The sequence below is a fragment of the Tachypleus tridentatus genome, chromosome 9, assembly GCF_004210375.1.
Source record: "Tachypleus tridentatus isolate NWPU-2018 chromosome 9, ASM421037v1, whole genome shotgun sequence".
NCBI lineage: Eukaryota > Metazoa > Arthropoda > Merostomata > Xiphosura > Limulidae > Tachypleus > Tachypleus tridentatus.
Window position 1 is genome coordinate 132,926,199 of NC_134833.1, and position 18,617 is coordinate 132,944,815.

Below are 18,617 nucleotides of genomic sequence, written 5' to 3' on the forward strand. Positions count from 1 at the left end.
AAACATTCAAGTTTTCTCTATGAGTTAGATTCATTGATTCTTAACCTGGGGGTCGTTTGAAGTTTGTCTGCGGGTCACGGAAGGTTTGGGAATTTTGGGGAAACCACGGAGCAGTTTGTGGTTTTGTGGCAAGTGCCTGTAACTGTCCACCAATAAGAAACACGCTAAAGTGCGGCAGTTGAACCGCGTCGAGATGCTTGTTGCGCAACCACCTGTCTAATTTTGAGTAAAAATTTTCATATACTACAACCTTTTGAATTGCTTAAATTTTTAACTATATAATATGAATACATCGAACTTAAAATTTAAATATCAAAGTCTCCATCGTATTTAGTATATTTTCTCATTATATATATGTATATATTACATCAACCCTCACACTGAGTGAATAAGAAGGTTTTGTATGATGTTCAGTAATTCCTTGGATTTTACATTTGTTTAGCACTTGTAGCATTTCTCAAGGTCATTTATTTGTAACATTTTCAATAAATTAGGATCTTTATATAGTTTTGTTTTATTCTACCTTTGGCCTGGCATGGCAAAGCGTGTTAAGGCGTTCGACTCATAATCTGAGGGTCGCGAGTTCGCATCCCCGTCGCGCCAAACATGTTCGCCCTTTCAGCCGTGGGAGCGTTATAATGTGACGGTTACTCCCATTATTCGTTGGTAAAAAAGTAGCCCGAGAGGTGGCTGTGGGTAGAGTTGACTAGCTGCCTTCCCTGTAGTCCTACACTGCTAAAATAGGGACGGCTAGCCCAGATAGCTCTCGTGTAGCTTTGTGTGAAATTCAAAACCAAACATATTCTACCTACGCGCAAAGTTCACCGTTACAAAAATTATTATAGGGGTCACGGTAATACCCTGGAGAGTCTCAGGGGTTAAGATGATGAGAAGGTTAAGAACCACTGAGTTAGAACTAATTTTCCTTACCTAATAAAATGAATGTTCCAGATGTTAGTACACTGAAGTTCAGTGCATTCACCTGTTTGTTTTTTCATAAACTTCAAGCCGCTCGAAGTAACGGTTTACCTTCATTATGACCGGTAATATGCTTCCTTGTAGAGGTATAGGAAAGGAAGTCACTATTTTCAAAAGGCTTTTACGACTGCTCAGTAGGATATATTTCACCCATTAAATAAGGTGCTTCGTTTTCGTATTTCGTGCAAAGCTACCCAAGGACTATCTAGGCTAATCGTCCCAAATGTTACAGAGTAAGACTAGAAGGAAGGTAATTAGTCATCACTACCAACCGTCAACTCTTGGGTTACTCTTTTACAAACGAATAGTTGGATTGACCGCACATTATAACGCCCTCATGGCTGAGAGGACGAGCATGTTTGGTGCGACGGGGATTCGAACCCGCGACCTTCAGATTACGAGTCGAACGTCTTAATCCACCTGGCCCTGAATAAGGTCCAGACCTAGGATTGTAATTTACCTTTAGAAACATATCCTTTATAACACGATTTATGAAGACTTTTAAATAGATATCTCAAGCCCTTGAGAAACAGACTTAAGAACCACTACAATGTTGTTTATCAGTTAAGTTGCAAGTTTTGTCGGAAAGCTAACACTGAAGGGGAGTGTAGATGTATTTGTGAGTGCATCAATAAGCAACTGCAAAACCAAAACGACTGAAAACATCTTTTGAACAGACATTTCTGTGAAGAACAAAGAAAGACATTGACGCCCCATAAAGGAACACAAATTTGTGTGAAGAGCAAAGACATTGACGCCCCATAAAAATGCCACCTCCACTTTATGCCTATACTGTCATGAACGTATTAATATTTATTGAACAACATTAATAAACGTGAAAAACATTTAACTTATTACAAACATTGGAAGAAGAAACAAAGCAGAAAAAAATTAACTATTCAAATGTGGGTATAAAAGTCAGAAAATAGCGAAAAACTAAATAAGATCAATGATAAGGTCAAATAAGGTACTTTAAACGTCGCTAATTTTGAAGTGACAGATCAGATAGAGAATAGCGGCCAACTCTAACCACTCTGCCACAGCTGTTTTAAGCTTAATTTTGAAGTGACAGGTCAGATAGAGCACAACCGCTAACTCTAAACACTCTGCCACAGTTGTTTTAAGTTTAATTTTGAAGTAACAGATGAGATAGAGCAAAGCCGTTAACTCTAACCACTCTACCACAGTTGTTTAAGCTTAATTTTAAGGTAATAGATGAGATAGAACACAGACGCTAACTCTAACCACTCTACCACAGCTGTTTTAAGTTTAATTTTGAAGTAATACGTGAGATAGACCACAGCCGCTAACTCTAACCACTCTACCACAGTTGTTTTAATCTTAATTTTGAAGTAATAGGACAGATAGAGCACAGCCGCTAACTCTAACCACTCTGCCACAGTTGTTTTGAGCCTAATTGTGAAGTAATAGGTCAGATAGAGTACAGCCGGTAACTCTAACCACTCTGCCACAGTTGTTTTAAGCTTAATTTTGAAGTAATAGGTCAGATAGAGCACAGCCGCCAACTCTAACCACTCTGCCACAGCTGTTTTAAGCTTAATTTTGAAGTTATAGGTCAGATAGAGCACAACCGCTAACTCTAAACACTCTGCCACAGTTGTTTTAAGTTTAATTTTGAAGTAACAGATGAGATAGAGCAAAGCCGTTAACTCTAACCACTCTACCACAGTTGTTTAAGCTTAATTTTGAAGTAATAGATGAGATAGAACACAGCCGCTAACTCTAACCACTCTACCACAGCTGTTTTAAGTTTAATTTTGAAGTAATACGTGAGATATACCACAGCCGTTAACTCTAACCACTCTACCACAGTTGTTTTAATCTTAATTTTGAAGTAATAGGACAGATAGAGCACAGCCGCTAACTCTAACCACTCTGCCACAGTTGTTTTGAGCCTAATTGTGAAGTAATAGGTCAGATAGAGTACAGCCGGTAACTCTAACCACTCTGCCACAGTTGTTTTAAGCTTAATTTTGAAGTAATAGGTCAGATAGAGCACAGCCGCCAACTCTAACCACTCTGCCACAGTTGTTTTAAGCTTAATTTTGAAGTAATAGGTCAGATAGAGCACAGCCGCTAACTCTAACCACTCTGCCACAGTTGTTTTAAGCTTAATTTTGAAGTAATAGGTCAGATAGAGTACAGCCGGTAACCCTAACCACTCTGCCACATTTGTTTTAAGCTTAATTTTGAAGTGACAGGTCAGATAGAGCACAGCCGCTAACTCTAACCACTCTGCCACAGTTGTTTTAAGCTTAATTTTGAAGTGACAGGTCAGATAGAGTACAGCCGGTAACTCTAACCACTCTGCCACAGTTGTTTTAAGCTTAATTTTGCAAACTTTATCTCATTTACAATCAATTTCATATTTAGTTTTCGACTTGAATTGAAACTTTAATTTTTTTTTAGTTTTTGTACCACTAATTGTTTATCAACATTATTTTGAAATAAATTACGTTTTTAACATAATATAACACAATGTTTGGAGAAAGCAAGCGACGTGTAGTTCTATAACGAGTGTTTCATCCTTTAAGCTAAACTAACACTGTTAAATAAATAAATCGAAAAACAATTACAATCAGTCCTTATCATTCATGTGTTATTAAGTGGTTTTGTTTTTTTTGTTTTTTGAATTTCGCACAAAGCTACTCGAGGGCTATCTGTGCTAGCCGTCCCTAATTTAGCAGTGTAAGACTAGAGGGAAGGCAGCTAATCATCACCACCCACCTCCAACTCTTGGGCTACTCTTTTACCAACGAATAGTGGGATTGACCGTCACATTATAACGCTCGCACGGCTGAAAGGGTGAGCATGTTTGGCGCGACGGGGATGGATGCGATCCTCAGATTTCGAGTCGCCCGCCTCAAATTTACTGTTTCTACAACATCTGAAAGCAACCCATTCCAGAGGTCAACCACCTTGTTTGAAAAATAATTTTTTTTCTTAACTGAAGATTACTTCTACTTTGTCAACATTTAACTTTGTGTCCCCTAGTTTTACTTTTCTTGCCGATAAGTATGCAAAACTATAATGCACCAACACTATCAGTTCAGTTTATAACCTTAAACACTTCAGTCAGATCCACTCTAACTTTTTTCTCAAGAAATATTAATTTCAGAGATCTTAACATCTCCTTGTATGACAGCGCCCCCATCTCGGACACCATTTTAATAAGACTCGTCTGAACCCTTTCAATAATTCAATGTCTTACCTAACGTAAGAAGCCCAAAAATTGAACACCATACTCCAAATGTGGCCTAACCAGTGACCTATACAACGAAATTGTAACATATTTAGTACGTAGCTTATGAGTATGTAACTTTTAAGCAAGTGGGGAATGATCTGCTGGTTAGAAATAAATGTTCTAATTCGTGTGATCCAATAAAACATTCTACGCACTTTAAAACTGACAGTCAATCTCCTAACATGGATAGTGTGTGTGTGGTGGGGAAGGATGGCTACCTTTTATCTCTCTTGTATGTAGTTTAAGAAGTGTGACGACCACAGATAACCTTAGTAGCTGTGTCTTAAATATAAAAACACAAAATACAAATATATGTGTAATATGATATCACAGCTGCAATACTCTTAATTACACACTTCTTTACTGACCGAATACGAGCTCACAGTAAGAACAGTGTAATGTTTCGTCTACATTTTATTTTTACACAGCTATTAACCACTAACTAAGTCTTATATTTAGTACAAGGTCTCATCAATTCAGTAGTGTGGTTCCGATATACAAATGTTGGCTAGATATCTATTTATATCAAACGCTTATGAGAAAGCAGGACTAATTGTATATGTGTGGCAAGATGATGAAGCCTGATTAGCTCTGATATTGAGCCCCCTTGACAACAGCACACAGTAGTCAGTGTCTAAATTTAATGCTATTACGCCCTCTTTTCACTCGAAAATCGTAATTTTCAACTAAATAAGAGTATGACGGAAATTATGAAAGTCACAATGCAAGTAATAATGCACACAATGCCCGCAAATCACTTAAAAGGATAACAACTGGAATTTATATTGCTTTAGATAAGATAAGGCAAAATTATTGTTGCAGAATAATTTAATTTCCCTCTTAGTTCGTTTCTATGCAAATGAGGCACCTGATCGCCGTCATAAAATCTGAAGTATAAATGTCTTATCACTCAGACTATACTCGTAAATGTAAACCTGGTGAAGGTGGCTTAACGGTTTTTTTTACAGTTATCACACTTCCCTTCAACAGGAAATGAACAAGATTGATGTTGTTCGCTTAGCAACACGGGATTCATAATGCCTGAAATGTAATTGTTTTCAGTGTGCCTTTAGTGTTTGAAATAACAGTGCTTCTCTAGGGGTATTTCAAGCATGTTCGTTAAGCTTCCAAGTTAATAAGTGTTCTTACCACTCCATTTGGTTATTATCGTCCTCTTGGCACGTTTGTTAAGCTTCCAAGTTAGTAAGTGTTCTTACCATTCCGTTTGGTGGTTATCGTCCTGAAGAAAAAAATGTCGATCAATTTAACACAGGTGGGAATGGACCTTATTATTCGGTGAACTGAAGTCAGTGCTGATTGTTCTAGTTTAGAACAGTACAAGTGGTTCTAGAATGTGGTCTTATAATCTGTGGAATGATGTTACCATTTCGCATCGCAAAAGTAGAGATTCATACATTCCTCAACGCCCGGTCCAACCCACATCAAACTTCCACCACTCCATGTTTCTGTATAAAATTGGACTAGGTTCTCTTCAAATGAAGATAAGTCTGTTATCTGACTGCAGGGAGAGCAAAGATCATCTGTTTATAATGAATATTGTTCCAAGTGTTGGTGTGCCTTGTATATATTTTTGTCACAATCATAAGAAAGTCTGTTGTTTTTTTTTGCCTTACTTTGAACGAAATTTATTACATTAATGTCGGGTATGTAGGTCGGCCTTGTGCTTACCGATTATACTCACGCAGTATCCAGTTGTGCTAGAAACATTTGATTTAGTCTCGGAACAGGTAACCTACAACTGAAAATAGCCAGAATCAACAGGTTAAAATATTCTGTTTGGGTTGTGAACAAAGATGTGCCTTGTTCAGCTGTCCAAGACACTTTAACAGTTTCATGTAAATGATTTAGCATTTTTAAAAATGATGCTCTTAGATGTTGTAGCCAACTGGCAACAGCCTGCTGTGACTCACTAGTGTCAATTCGTGTTATGATTTCTACATCGAATTTGTCTGCTATAAGGTCAAGCCACGATACATAAATAACGTAGAACACATTAAACTTTATAATTCACTTTAAATTGACAACAAAAATAAGACTGTGAAGGATTACAATGTATAAAACATGAACTGTTCCACCCACTTTCAGTTATGATTATCACATGCTTACTTGGCTCAAAATTGAAGGTAAAAATTACTTAAAATTAGTACATAAAAAATAATTTTACCTTTTCATGGCTTACATTTTGATAAATTCCAAGTCTTCACGAATTGTTTGTTTTTATATTTTTCTGTCGTTATTGTCTAAAATCAATTCAGGTAAACAAGTGCGCTTGTTTACAATACCATGTTTGTTTAGATATAACCACAAAGCAACAGAATGGACTATCTGTGCTCCGCCTAACACAGGTATCGAAACTCGGATTCTAGCGTTGTAACTTATCTTCTACAACAAAGAAATAAAGTTTGTTCCGTCAAAAAGATGATAAACGTATCAGTACACACTGAATGATGTATCTTATATTTATTTACAAATGAATACATTCAATGTTTCAGCCGTGTGTGGGTGGGGAATAATATGGTTTCGTTTGTTTTTAATTTTGCGCAAAGCTACACGAGGGCTATCTGCGCTATCCGTCCCTAATTTAGCAGTGTAAGACTAGAGGGAAGGCAGCTAGTCATCACCACCCACCGCCAACTCTTGGGCTACTCTTTTACCAACGAATAGTGGGATTGATCGTCACATTATAACGCCTTCACGGGTTAAAGGGCGAGCATGTTTGGTGCGACGGAGATTCGAACCCGTGACACTCAGATTACGAGTCGAGTGCCATGCCGGACCTGGGATAATGTGACAGCCAACACTACTTTACTATTCGTTGATTGGTAACAAGTTGTCTAAGAGTTGGCGATGGGTGGTTTTAATTAGCTCTCTTCCCTTTTGTCAGTAAACAGATATTTCAAGTTACTAGACTATAGATAGCCCTCGAAAAGCTTTGTGCGAAATTCGACAAACATAAAAGCAGTTGAAATGTTATTGCTCTAAAACATTGATTTTTGTGAACGTGGTTGAAACTAGAAATATGTTACAGTCTAATTTCAACGAAGGTAAAATAAATAATTATTGTGTTACATTTTATATAAGTTATTTGTAGTGAGTTAAAAGAGCCTTACAACTACCATATACATAAGCTTAATAAAGGTTATCAAATGGACGATGAGTCTGTTCTTATCAGAGAAATGAGTGAGAATATCATATGTAAATTATTGTACAATTTTATGATGGTACGATATATAAAGTAGTATCTTATAGAAAATGAAGATAGTAGTTTAAGTTTATTACATGATAACTTGCTTGACTTCCGTTTTTAGTTTTGATATATCATTAAAAGGAAAAAAACACTTTAACTTGTTGGCGCTTCTAGTATGATTAGAACAAAGTATGGTGAAGCCTCACTCTTATCGACTTTGATCGTCTTTCAGGGTGCGAAATCTTGTAAACGTATGAATAGTACAAACAACAGAAAAACACCCTGATTAGAGGAGATTTTAGTCACAATTAATTGTTCACAAAAATGATTGTTTGTGATGGTGATTAATGCATATTTCGGATGGTGTACCTTCCATCTTCATGTATGAGAAGGCCCGGTTTGGCCAGGTTGGTTAAGGTGTTCGACTCGTAACCTGAGGGTCGCGGGCTCGAATCCCCGTCACACCAAATATGTTCGCCCTTTCAGCCACGGGGACATTATAACGTGACGGTCAATCCCACTACTCATTGGTAAAAGAGTAGCCCAAGAGTTGGCGGTGGGTGGGAATGACTAGCTGCTTTCTCTCTAGTCTTACACTGCTAAATTAGGGAAGGCTAGCGCAGACAGCCCTCGTGTAGCTTTGCAAGAAATCTCAAAACAAACAAGCAAGTCATGTGTGAAAATGACAGCGAGGTTGATTGTTAACCATTTATGTTTATTACAGTCTCGTTTCTCTTTCATTTCGTAATATCCTGTTGAACACATTTAACACTCTTAGTTGTAAAGATGTTATAATTGTGCAGTTTATCTTGCTATTCGGTTAAGTGTACTCGTATTGGCTGGAGTATCAGTGATTGTTGTCCTGCATACGGTCAGATGTTTTAAGTTAGGAGTGGCTACACCTGAACCTCAGAGGATTTTAATCTCGCTATTTGGTACATGTGAACTATACGATGTCGTTTAGGTTCAAAATACAAAATATTTTCACGTGCTATTTAATAATTCTATTCTGAAGATTTTAAACATTAATCAATATTCCAATCAGTATTTATATTCATTAAAATATACTTGATGTAACTCAATAAGTTATTCTTTAAAATAAGAAACAAATATGTATTTATTATATGTCGAATTTCTTAAGCTGCTGTTATTAAACCTGTAATTTCATTATGCACACGCGAAGTTCAATATAAACATATAACTCTCTGAATACGTTGTGCCAAACATTCTACAGTAGTAAACGTGATGGACTGTATGATAACCACTGGAAACATTTCACTTCATCAACCTTAAATACAAATACTCACTTTGTGTGCATTAGTTCTGAAATGTTTTAAGGTAACACAGATCTGGAGATATTAGACACAGATTTTACTACACGCTATCAGTGAGGTAAGTAGAAGGTTCCAAAGAAGTAGATATATCGATATTATTGGTATTAGTGAAATAAGTATGTGCATCTTGCATAACCTCGACGTTCGTGCAACATTAACTCTTTTCTGGTAACATGTGATTAAATGTTATAAATAGATCTTCATAACTCTAAATACATCGTCTCTTCTGATCGTCTTTGATGTTGTAAACCGCACAACAAGTTGTCTTTCAACAACAAAAGTCACTGTGTGTTACAATCTAACCGTCGTGTTCTATAATGTAAGACAGATGATTCAAACAAATAAATAAATAACACCTCTCGAATAACGTTACTTAAAAGTAAAAGCTACTTTAATAATCAATTTTATTATTCATTTTCGCTCCTGCAAGTACATTTTTATTCATGTTCTAAACAAAGTTTATAGTTTATTTTTGCTCAGAGATGATCAGTTATGTTCTAATTGAACAGTGTTAGAGATAGTCAGTTATGTTCTAATTGAACAGTGTTAGAGATGGTCAGTTATGTTCTAATTGAACAGTGTTAGAGATGGTCAGTTATGTTCTAATTGAACAGTGTTAGAGATGGTCAGTTATGTTCTGATTGGACTGTATGTTTTTCATCCTTGTCGTTATACAAATATTACATTTTATGCTATCACTATTGTTATAACGCAGTGTTAGAGATGGTCAGTTATGTTCTGATTGGACTGTATGTTTTTCATCCTTGTCGTTATACAAATATTACATTTTATGCTATCACTATTGTTATAACGCTTTTCTGAAGATTATTCACTCTTTTCAAAGAAAATTGGTGACAAATAAAATAGAGTTTCAATCATTAATTGGAAGTTAGTGTAGTTTATGTTAAGATTTAAATAGTTGTGTTTCAGTCCGTACTATCTGTGCAAAAACAAATTGTCTAAAATAAATATGTTAAGTTTACAGCTGATATATCTTAGCCTTACCCCATCCTAAAGGCTCAGCAATAAGTTGAGAACTTATAACACCAACATTTGGGGCTTGATCCACGCAACAGGCAAAACTCGGATAGCTCACTGTTCAGCTTTGCCTTAAAACAAAGTAAACAGTTGAGCTTTATAATGAAACTTGAATAGTTATAAGGGTTCCTCAATCCTAATGCTATACATTTAGTATCATTAGGTTAAATTGTAACTCTATATTTCTTTATGAACAGTATGCTTAGCATCTGAAAATATTCTAATAGGAAAAAAAGAACCCGGCCGTCAGTTAGTGTTATGTAATGTTCATAGGAGTGATATCGAAAACGTTTATTCTTATTAAAGGAAATGTGAACTCATACAACTAGATGTTCCAACGTTCCATTTATCATTAACTTTATCATTCGGAACATTATTGGTATGTTTTGATTACTTCTTCCAAACACGATAAGACCTATATACTACAGTCTCTAATATATGTGTTAATCTTTCCTCGAAGAAACAGTTTAATTCCCTAATGATAAGCCTATTTTTCTTAAAACTTACGTTTTAATAAGATAACTATTGTAATTTGCTCAAATAGGATTAATTTTCAAGCATTTTTGTTTCGTTTTCAGGTCAACCTACCGTTGTGCGTTTTCACGTCACAGTTCTAAGTCTAGACTCTATAGACGAAGGCTCAATGGTAATAGACGTATGTTTTAGTGTTGTTGTTTAGTAAACAATGTATGATTTGTTGTTATTTTTTATAGACTGTGAATGTTTGTAGTATTTTTATAGACAGTATATATAGGTACAAACGGCTAGTTTTGGTTGAGAAAATTTTTATGTAGAGTAGCGAACAACGTTTCGACCTTCTTCGGTCATCGTCAGGTTCACAAAGAAGGAAAGAGGTAACTGGTCGATAGCTGACCACATGTTTGAAGGGGGCTGTGTAACTGAGTGTAGAAATGTAGAGGGCATGCTTGATGTTTGATTATATTTATTAATATAGGTATAAAGATGTTCCTTTGTATTGGTTTATTTTGGGCTTGAGTTGTTGTATAAGTAAGGCTTCTTTAATTTTGCGTTTGTTTATGTTTGTTTTTTTATTTAGTATTTGGGTGTTTTCTATGGTTATGTTGTTCGCTCCTCTACATAAAAATTTTCTCAACCCAAACAAACCGTCTTTACATATATATTTTTCTCTACAAGCGGGTTTTCTCGTCATCACTGACAGACAGCATACGTTTTAGTATTGTTTTTTTATAGATAGTGTATACTCGAGTTCTCTTTCATAGATAGTGTATGGTTTAGTGTTATTTTTATAGACAATATATGTTTTAGTGTTGTTTTTATATACAGTGTATGTTTAAGTGTTCTTATACACAGTGTATGTTTTAATGTTGCTTTTCATAGATAGTGTATGTTTAGTGTTGTTTTTATAGACAATGTATTTTTAGTGTTGTTTTTATAGATAGTGTATGTTTTAGTGTTGCTTTTTATATATAGTGTATGTTTTATAGACAACATATGTTTTAGGGTTGTTTTTATATACAGTGTATGTTTAAGTGTTCTTATACACAGTGTATGTTTTAATGTTGCTTTTTATATATAGTGTATGTTTTAATGTTGCTTTTTATATATGGTGTATGTTTAGTGTTGTTTTTATAGACAATGTATTTTTAGTGTTGTTTTTATAGACAATGTATTTTTAGTGTTGTTTTTATAGATAGTGTATGTTTTAGTGTTGCTTTTTATATATAGTGTATGTTTAGTGTTGTTTTATAGACAATGTATTTTTAGTGTTGTTTTTATAAACAGTGTATGTTTTAGTGTTCTTATAGACAGTACATGTTTTAGTGTTTTTATGGACAGCACATGTTTAATGTTTTTATAGACCGTGTATGTTTTAGTGTTCTTATAGACAGCACATGCTTAATGTTGTTTTTATAGACAGTATATGTTTTACTGTTGTTTTTTATAGATAGGGTGTATTTTATGTTGTTTTTTATAGATAGGGTGTGTTTTATGTTGTTTATTATAGATAGGGTGTGTTTTATGTTGTTTTTATAGACCGTGTATGTTTTAATGTTCTTGTAAACAGTACAATGTTTAGTGTTGTTTTTTATAGACAGTGCACGTTATGTTTTTTTTATAGACAGTGTTTTAGTGTTGTTGTTGTTTTTCAGTATGCATGATTGATGAGCCTTATTAGGAATAAAAATAATGGAAAAGACGATGATCAGAACTCGCCTACTGATGAACGTGATATAAGAAGTATCTGTTCCTTAAGTCTCAGGTTAATGTACACAGATGTTCATTTCCCTTCTTCAGCGTAATCCTCTCGCTAATCGTGCATCTATAACAGCTCCCAGGTTTCCAAATTGGATGCCAACTATGACAGTTTTTACACAGATAAAGCTTTTCTTGAAAGAAACCTAAATTAACATTTAATCCCACATCTTTCTTCCAGCGAGCAAGAAATATGCGATCTAATAATTTCAACTCGTGCAAGTAGATGTTTGATATTATCTATAGGTTACTTGAAAATATAGCAATTTTCATATCCTTCAGACATCAAGCTCAAAACTTCACCAGTACGCATGTGTGTAGCTTAGTCCTGTGTTAAATTAGTGCAGTGCTACATTCTACGTTGCTCCGAAACGACAAGCACAGCTTGTTGTTTATTACGTGATGACAATAAACCTACTCGAAGGAAAAGTGTATTCCCAAGACGGCTGGTATGGGTATTAAAACTTTTATTTAACAAAAAGGACAGAACAACGTTTTGACTATTTTTAAATCATCTTCAAGTACGTTATTTCAATTAAAGTTTTAACACCAATACCAGCTGTCTTAAGAATACATGTTTGTTGTTTATTAGTTATTTTAAGCAATAAGAGAACCAATTAAAATCTTACAAAATTTATTTTATATACTGGCTCACAGAAGTTTCTCTCATCAAATGAAATTAACTTGGCTGTTATACTTTTTTAAACTCAGAATATTAGAAAAACGTGATTTTATGACGCATTAATTAGACAATCTCATCTGCACAAATTTATACCACGAAGATAAAACGTTATTGAAATAAATTACATCAGCTGAACATACATATATGTGCATATACACATACGTGTATGCACGATACCTACATTAGAAAAATGCAGTTTTTAAAATGTAGATCACCTGGCTTCATTCACTATACTAGCCTAAATAGGGTAAAATAGTACAGTGCTTTAAAAATACAAGTAATAAAAATGAAAATGAGATTCAGAAGAAAGGTAAAAATAGAGATTTTACTCTAATGAGCGATTCAGTTGATAATCACCACAAATAAAGCTACGAAACGTATGATAAAAGACAATAATCACCACAAGTAAAGCCACTAAACGTACGATAAAAGACAATAATCACCACAAGTAAAACCACTAAACGTACGATAAAAGACAATAATCACCATAAGTAAAGCCACTAAACGTACGATAAAAGACAATAATCACCACAAATAAAGCTACGAAACGTACGATAAAAGACAATAATCACCACAAATAAAGCCACGAAACGTATGATAAAAAAAAACAATAATCACCACAAACAAGTCATCGTTCATACCACGTTGAAAGCGCCGGTTCTCGTTCCATTACCGAAGCTAAGCACCGGCGGGCCCGGTTAGTACTTGGGAGGGTGACCAGCTGGGAATACCGGGTGATGATGACATTTTATAATAGCTCCCCGCTAGTACAGCGGTATGTCTCCGGATTTACAACGCTAAAATCAGGGGTTCGATTCCCCTCGGTGGGCTGAGCAGATAGCCCTTCGTGGCTTTGCTATACGAAAAACACACACACCACAAACAAAGCCACGAAACGTACGATAAAACGGAAGTCATTTTAGTAGAAATTAATCGCGAGAAGATTATATCAAAACTGTAGATGTTACGAAAATTCTCCCAGTGGTTCAGTGGTAAGATCACTGACTTAGAATACTAAAAATCGGGTTTTGATACCCAAGGTGGGCTAAACATAAATTCACTATTGTGTATATTTGTGTTGAACAAAAGAAATACAAAGGTTACAAGAAACATCACTCGTTTACAAATCATAATTAAAACTTGTATAATATTAACGTATGTTTAAATTTTCCCTTGTTTTATTAACTTGTAAGCTTAATATCACATTTTGATAAATTACTATTAGGATTCTATGGCTTCTGGCTTTATTTTTCAAAGTTGTTTTATTTGTAAATTTAATTCTATAAACGGAACAGCAAATTGTGTTACTTGGTTAAAATTTAAAATAAACATTTGTTATTATAATAATAATATCTGCCATTGTTGTTGTTTTTTAATTATAAATAAAATGTATTAATAGAGCTTTTAATCAAAATGAACTTTTCGCAGTTTAAAAAGTTTAGGCGAGGTTTGGCTATATAGTAGAGCTCTGTATTTCTGATTGATTGTTTTGGAATTTCGCACAAAGCTACTCGAGGGCTATCTGTGCTAGCCGTCCCTAATTTAGCAGTGTAAGACTAGAGGGAAGGCAGCTAGTCACCACCACCCACCGCCAACTCTTGGGCTACTCTTTTACCAACGAATAGTTGGATTGACCGTCACATTATAACGCTCCCATGCCTGAGAGGGCGAGCACGTTTGGTGCGACGGGGATGCGAACCCGCGACCCTCAGATTACGATTCTTTTGCCTTAACACGCTTGGCCATGCCGGACCAACTAAATATCTCCTACAATTACTCACCAGTAAAGTATAAAAATGTTTGTTTTAGCTAAACACAAAAATCAAAAATGGAACACAAGAAACACTCACGAAAATCCCAAAATATGAATGTGTCCAATAAAAAGCAAGTCACAACCAGCTTATTTTACCAGGTTTTTGACGAAATACTTATATTTCCGAAGGAGTGATTCTTTCAATGGCACACACTTATCTTTTGTCAACTACCCTAATCCTACTGCAAAATCACGTCTATAAAAATGTCTGCTGCTAGATGGTAACTATTAGACTGCACGACACTTAGTCCTATCCTTAATCACGAAGATAAACAAGAACAAACGTAAGGATATCAGAACCTTTTCCTATCTTCTGCACAACATTGCACAAGCAAACTGAAGAGAGAGAAAGATGCTGGTTCTTGATTAAAAATTTATAACAGGATAGAATTATGCTAGATAAAAGTTGTTATTTTTATTATTTCTATTCGTATTTAATTATTAAAAGCTAAGAAAATCTTTGTCCTTAAATAGCATGTTATTTATACTGTAATTTCGTTTACTTTGTGTCTCTAATAAATTTGATATTTTTCTTGTACTCAAACTATATTAACAAGCTTGTGACACTTCCGTCTTCATATATATGTGTATAATCTATATAAATCTTTTCATATATGTTCATTCATATACAGATGGGGTAATATATATATATATTGATATATGTATCAAATATATTGCCAGGACAGAAAAGCATTCAAAAGAGTATTCGTTGTCTGTTTTGGTTACAAAGTTTCACCAGATTGTCAGTTACAACAGTTACAGTGAGCCAACTCATAATCCAGATCAGTAATTTCAAACTGTGTTTCTTGGAACCGCGAAGGGTTTTTTTCGTTTTTGTTTTTTTTAATTTCACGCAAAGCTACTCGAGGGCTATCTGCGCTAGCCGTCCCTAATTTTGCAGTGTAAGACTAGAGGGAAGGCAGCTAGTCATCACCATCCACAGCCAACTCTTGGACCACTCTTTTACCAACGAATAATGGGATTCACCGCCACATTATAACGTCCCCACGGCTAAAAGGGTGAGCATGTTTGATGCGACTAGGATTTAAACCCGATACCCTCGAATTACGAATATAACGCCTTAACCCATCTGGCCATGCCGGCACTCACATCTGGCTATCTGCTGAGCTCACCGCGAAGAGACGAAGATAACAGGTAATGGCGGTTTTGTTTTTCAGTTATTGAGTGTTAACTAACACCTGAGGGACCAAATACATTTTTAATAAGTAATTGTATGTATATAATGATGGGGAGGGAGAAAGAAATACAGAGGTTCTGTTTCTTCGCAAAATCTGAAAACCACTAACCTAGGTGACACGAGAAACTGACAAAGTGTTGCATATGTATTTAGTTCTTTGAGCTTAACAAAACCCGCAGAACATAAAAAGATATGTTGAAAGTCTTAAACAACTAATGTTATTTATGTACGCATGAAGAATCTTTATCAAAAAAACCAAAGAGAAAATCAGCCAAATTAACATATAAAACTAGAATTTTTGTCAAAAGGAAACTTTGGAAGGTTCATTGATCCAAAGGTTGCCAAACTTCAAATTCCTTTGAAACCCAGTTTAAACTAAACCTTCTCTCTTACATCATGTGATGCAAAAGTGACTTGGAAATTCCGTCATAAAATAAAATATGTATGTGTTTCTCTCAACAAACAAGTGTTGGACTGGTGAGGACACATGAAGGTGTTTCACCATTTTCACCATATTATATTATAATATGCAGATCTTTTTAAGCTCAACCAATCAAATACCAATGTATCCATCCGCTAATTTTTGTGTTAAATGGATTACGAGTTCACTGATTGTAATTCTTATATTTGATAATATTACTAAATTAACGTGGTGAAGAGTTGCACCTAATCGTATTATATATATATATATATATATTCTGTCTATCCGAAAGTAAAATATTTTTTTATTCTTTTTATAAAAACATTAATATATAAGAAACACAACACAAAAAAGACGACAGTATTTGTTTAAAATCTATGGAAAGGTTCAACAGGAGTGATCTAAACGTATACATATATATCTTGTGTATGTATATATACTTTCCTTGTGGTTAGATAGATAAAGCAAACTTTCGGGATGAGCAGAAAGTCTTGTTCAAATGAAACGACATGTCTGAGACATTGTGTAGATTCTGCTACATCTCTAATTGGTTCTTCTCTGTGTTAATTTTTGCTTGTTTGTTTAATCTATTTTTGCCAGACTTACGTCGCAGATATATTTATGTCACAAAGTTGGAAGGACCACAGGTTACGTCTTCCTGAAAACATGACCATGTACTACCGGTTACTCCCAGTTAGTTGGCTCAAGCAAATGTGGAGACCAGACTCCTTTTTTAAAAACGCTAAGAGAGTGACTTTCCAAGAAATGACTATTCCAAACCATTACATTTGGCTCTACAACGATAAAACTATCCTTTACATGGTGAAGTAGGTTTAAGTTTAACAGGTTTTAGTTAATGGTAAATTAACCTAAGTATAGTAGAAAAAAACAAGAGAGTTGGCAACTGATAAAAATAACTTTACATTATTAAATATATTGTGTGGTTGATTAATAATGAATTTATGTTAAGGTTTAAAATGGGTAATAATGATAAAACAGCGTTTTATATTATGATAAATCAACCCAAATATGTTTAAAATGGTTAGTCATCAGAGTTTAATAGCTTTTGAAACCAGTAAAACATTAGCCTAGATGTGGTCAGGTAGTTTTAACAGTAACTTTAACAACTTGAGGTCCATGGCATTTATTGTAGATTTCAATTATTCTGGCATCCATATTAGTATATGTTGAGCCTGGTAATTAAATACGCTGTGGTATTCATGATGTCAGATAGTAAGTTATATTTATTTCAAAAGCCTGCAGTGGCTAAGGTTAAAAAGTTAGGTTTCTATACCCACGTTGGGAACAGCACAGGTAACAGATAGCTCGTTGTATAACTTTGCGTATAATAACAAGATAAACATATATTTATTTCATAATTAGCAAACAGACGCGCACACATACATGTATATATAAACAACAGCCACACAAAAAAACAAAAAATAAATATATTCCCCGCCTTTTCATTCAGTTTTTATAAAACAAGTGGATGGATTGTTTCTACTGATCCACAATTTGTGTACCATACGAGGATATAACCTTATATCTATATATAAAGCAGCAACAACTCAGTCGTATGTACAGTATCGTGTATCGTGCCTGTAGAGCCATTTATGGCAATCAGTTGCTCAACATTAAGTGATCATTAATTTACAATCGTAATACTCACGCAAATTGGGAAACCATGCTTTGGAAAATTAACACGTAAGTTGCATTTGGTCCAGTTAATGTTTCTCCCTTCTTAACATATTCCACAGGAAGGTAACTTTCACGAGCTATACTCACGAGCTATAGAGTTTCCTACATGAGAAAAAAAAAAGCTGTTAAGTTTACGTTTTGGATTCCATTGGTGATACAAAAATCGATAACACAAGCACTGTTTATGTTGAAAAAATACTTCACTGATAAACAAAGTATATCAGACTGTTCTTACAAACAAAGTAAAACTGTATTTTTTTTGTGGTTAGAACTCTTTATTCGAGTAAAATAACTTGTATTGAAATAAAATATAAGGACTAGATGTTAAGTGGTTCTTATTATTTTCTAGTACACGAAATTAGATAAGAGATTTCTGTTTTAATTATATATTTGATCATATGATTCGGAAAAATGAAAATTAATTAATGTTATTACAGCTTAACGCTAGTTGCAGAAAAACTAACCTTTTTTAATGAAGTGAGGTTATTGTATGGAACTTAGAAATTCTTACGATATTGAATAGTTTGTTCTGTTCTAACGACGTTTACCTACCAAAACTTTCAATTTCGTCCCAACGTGAACCTTTAATAAGAAGCTAAAACAACGATAAAACTGAAGCATTTCATTTCTATTTCATATAAGATATCGTCAGTTATCAGGATCCAAGTTGTAACTTTTTTCTCAAAGTGTCGTGAAGTTACCTCATATTTCTTTCACCGCAGTGCATTACGTAAAAATAAGTATACA

At 34.6% G+C, this 18,617-nt stretch overlaps 1 protein-coding gene and 1 pseudogene across 1 annotated transcript in view; both read left to right on the forward strand.

The window, feature by feature from the left end:
• Positions 1–18,617, forward strand: part of LOC143226411 (glycine receptor subunit alpha-2-like) — a 107,745-nt gene that overhangs the window by 70,200 nt on the left and 18,928 nt on the right. Inside the window, exons 4-5 of the mRNA XM_076457345.1 lie at positions 10,402–10,469; positions 16,773–16,999. Coding sequence (XP_076313460.1) covers positions 10,402–10,469; positions 16,773–16,999 — 295 coding nt within the window. The remainder of the gene's footprint in view (positions 1–10,401; positions 10,470–16,772; positions 17,000–18,617) is intronic.
• On the forward strand, positions 13,368–13,486 carry LOC143227617 (5S ribosomal RNA; annotated as a pseudogene).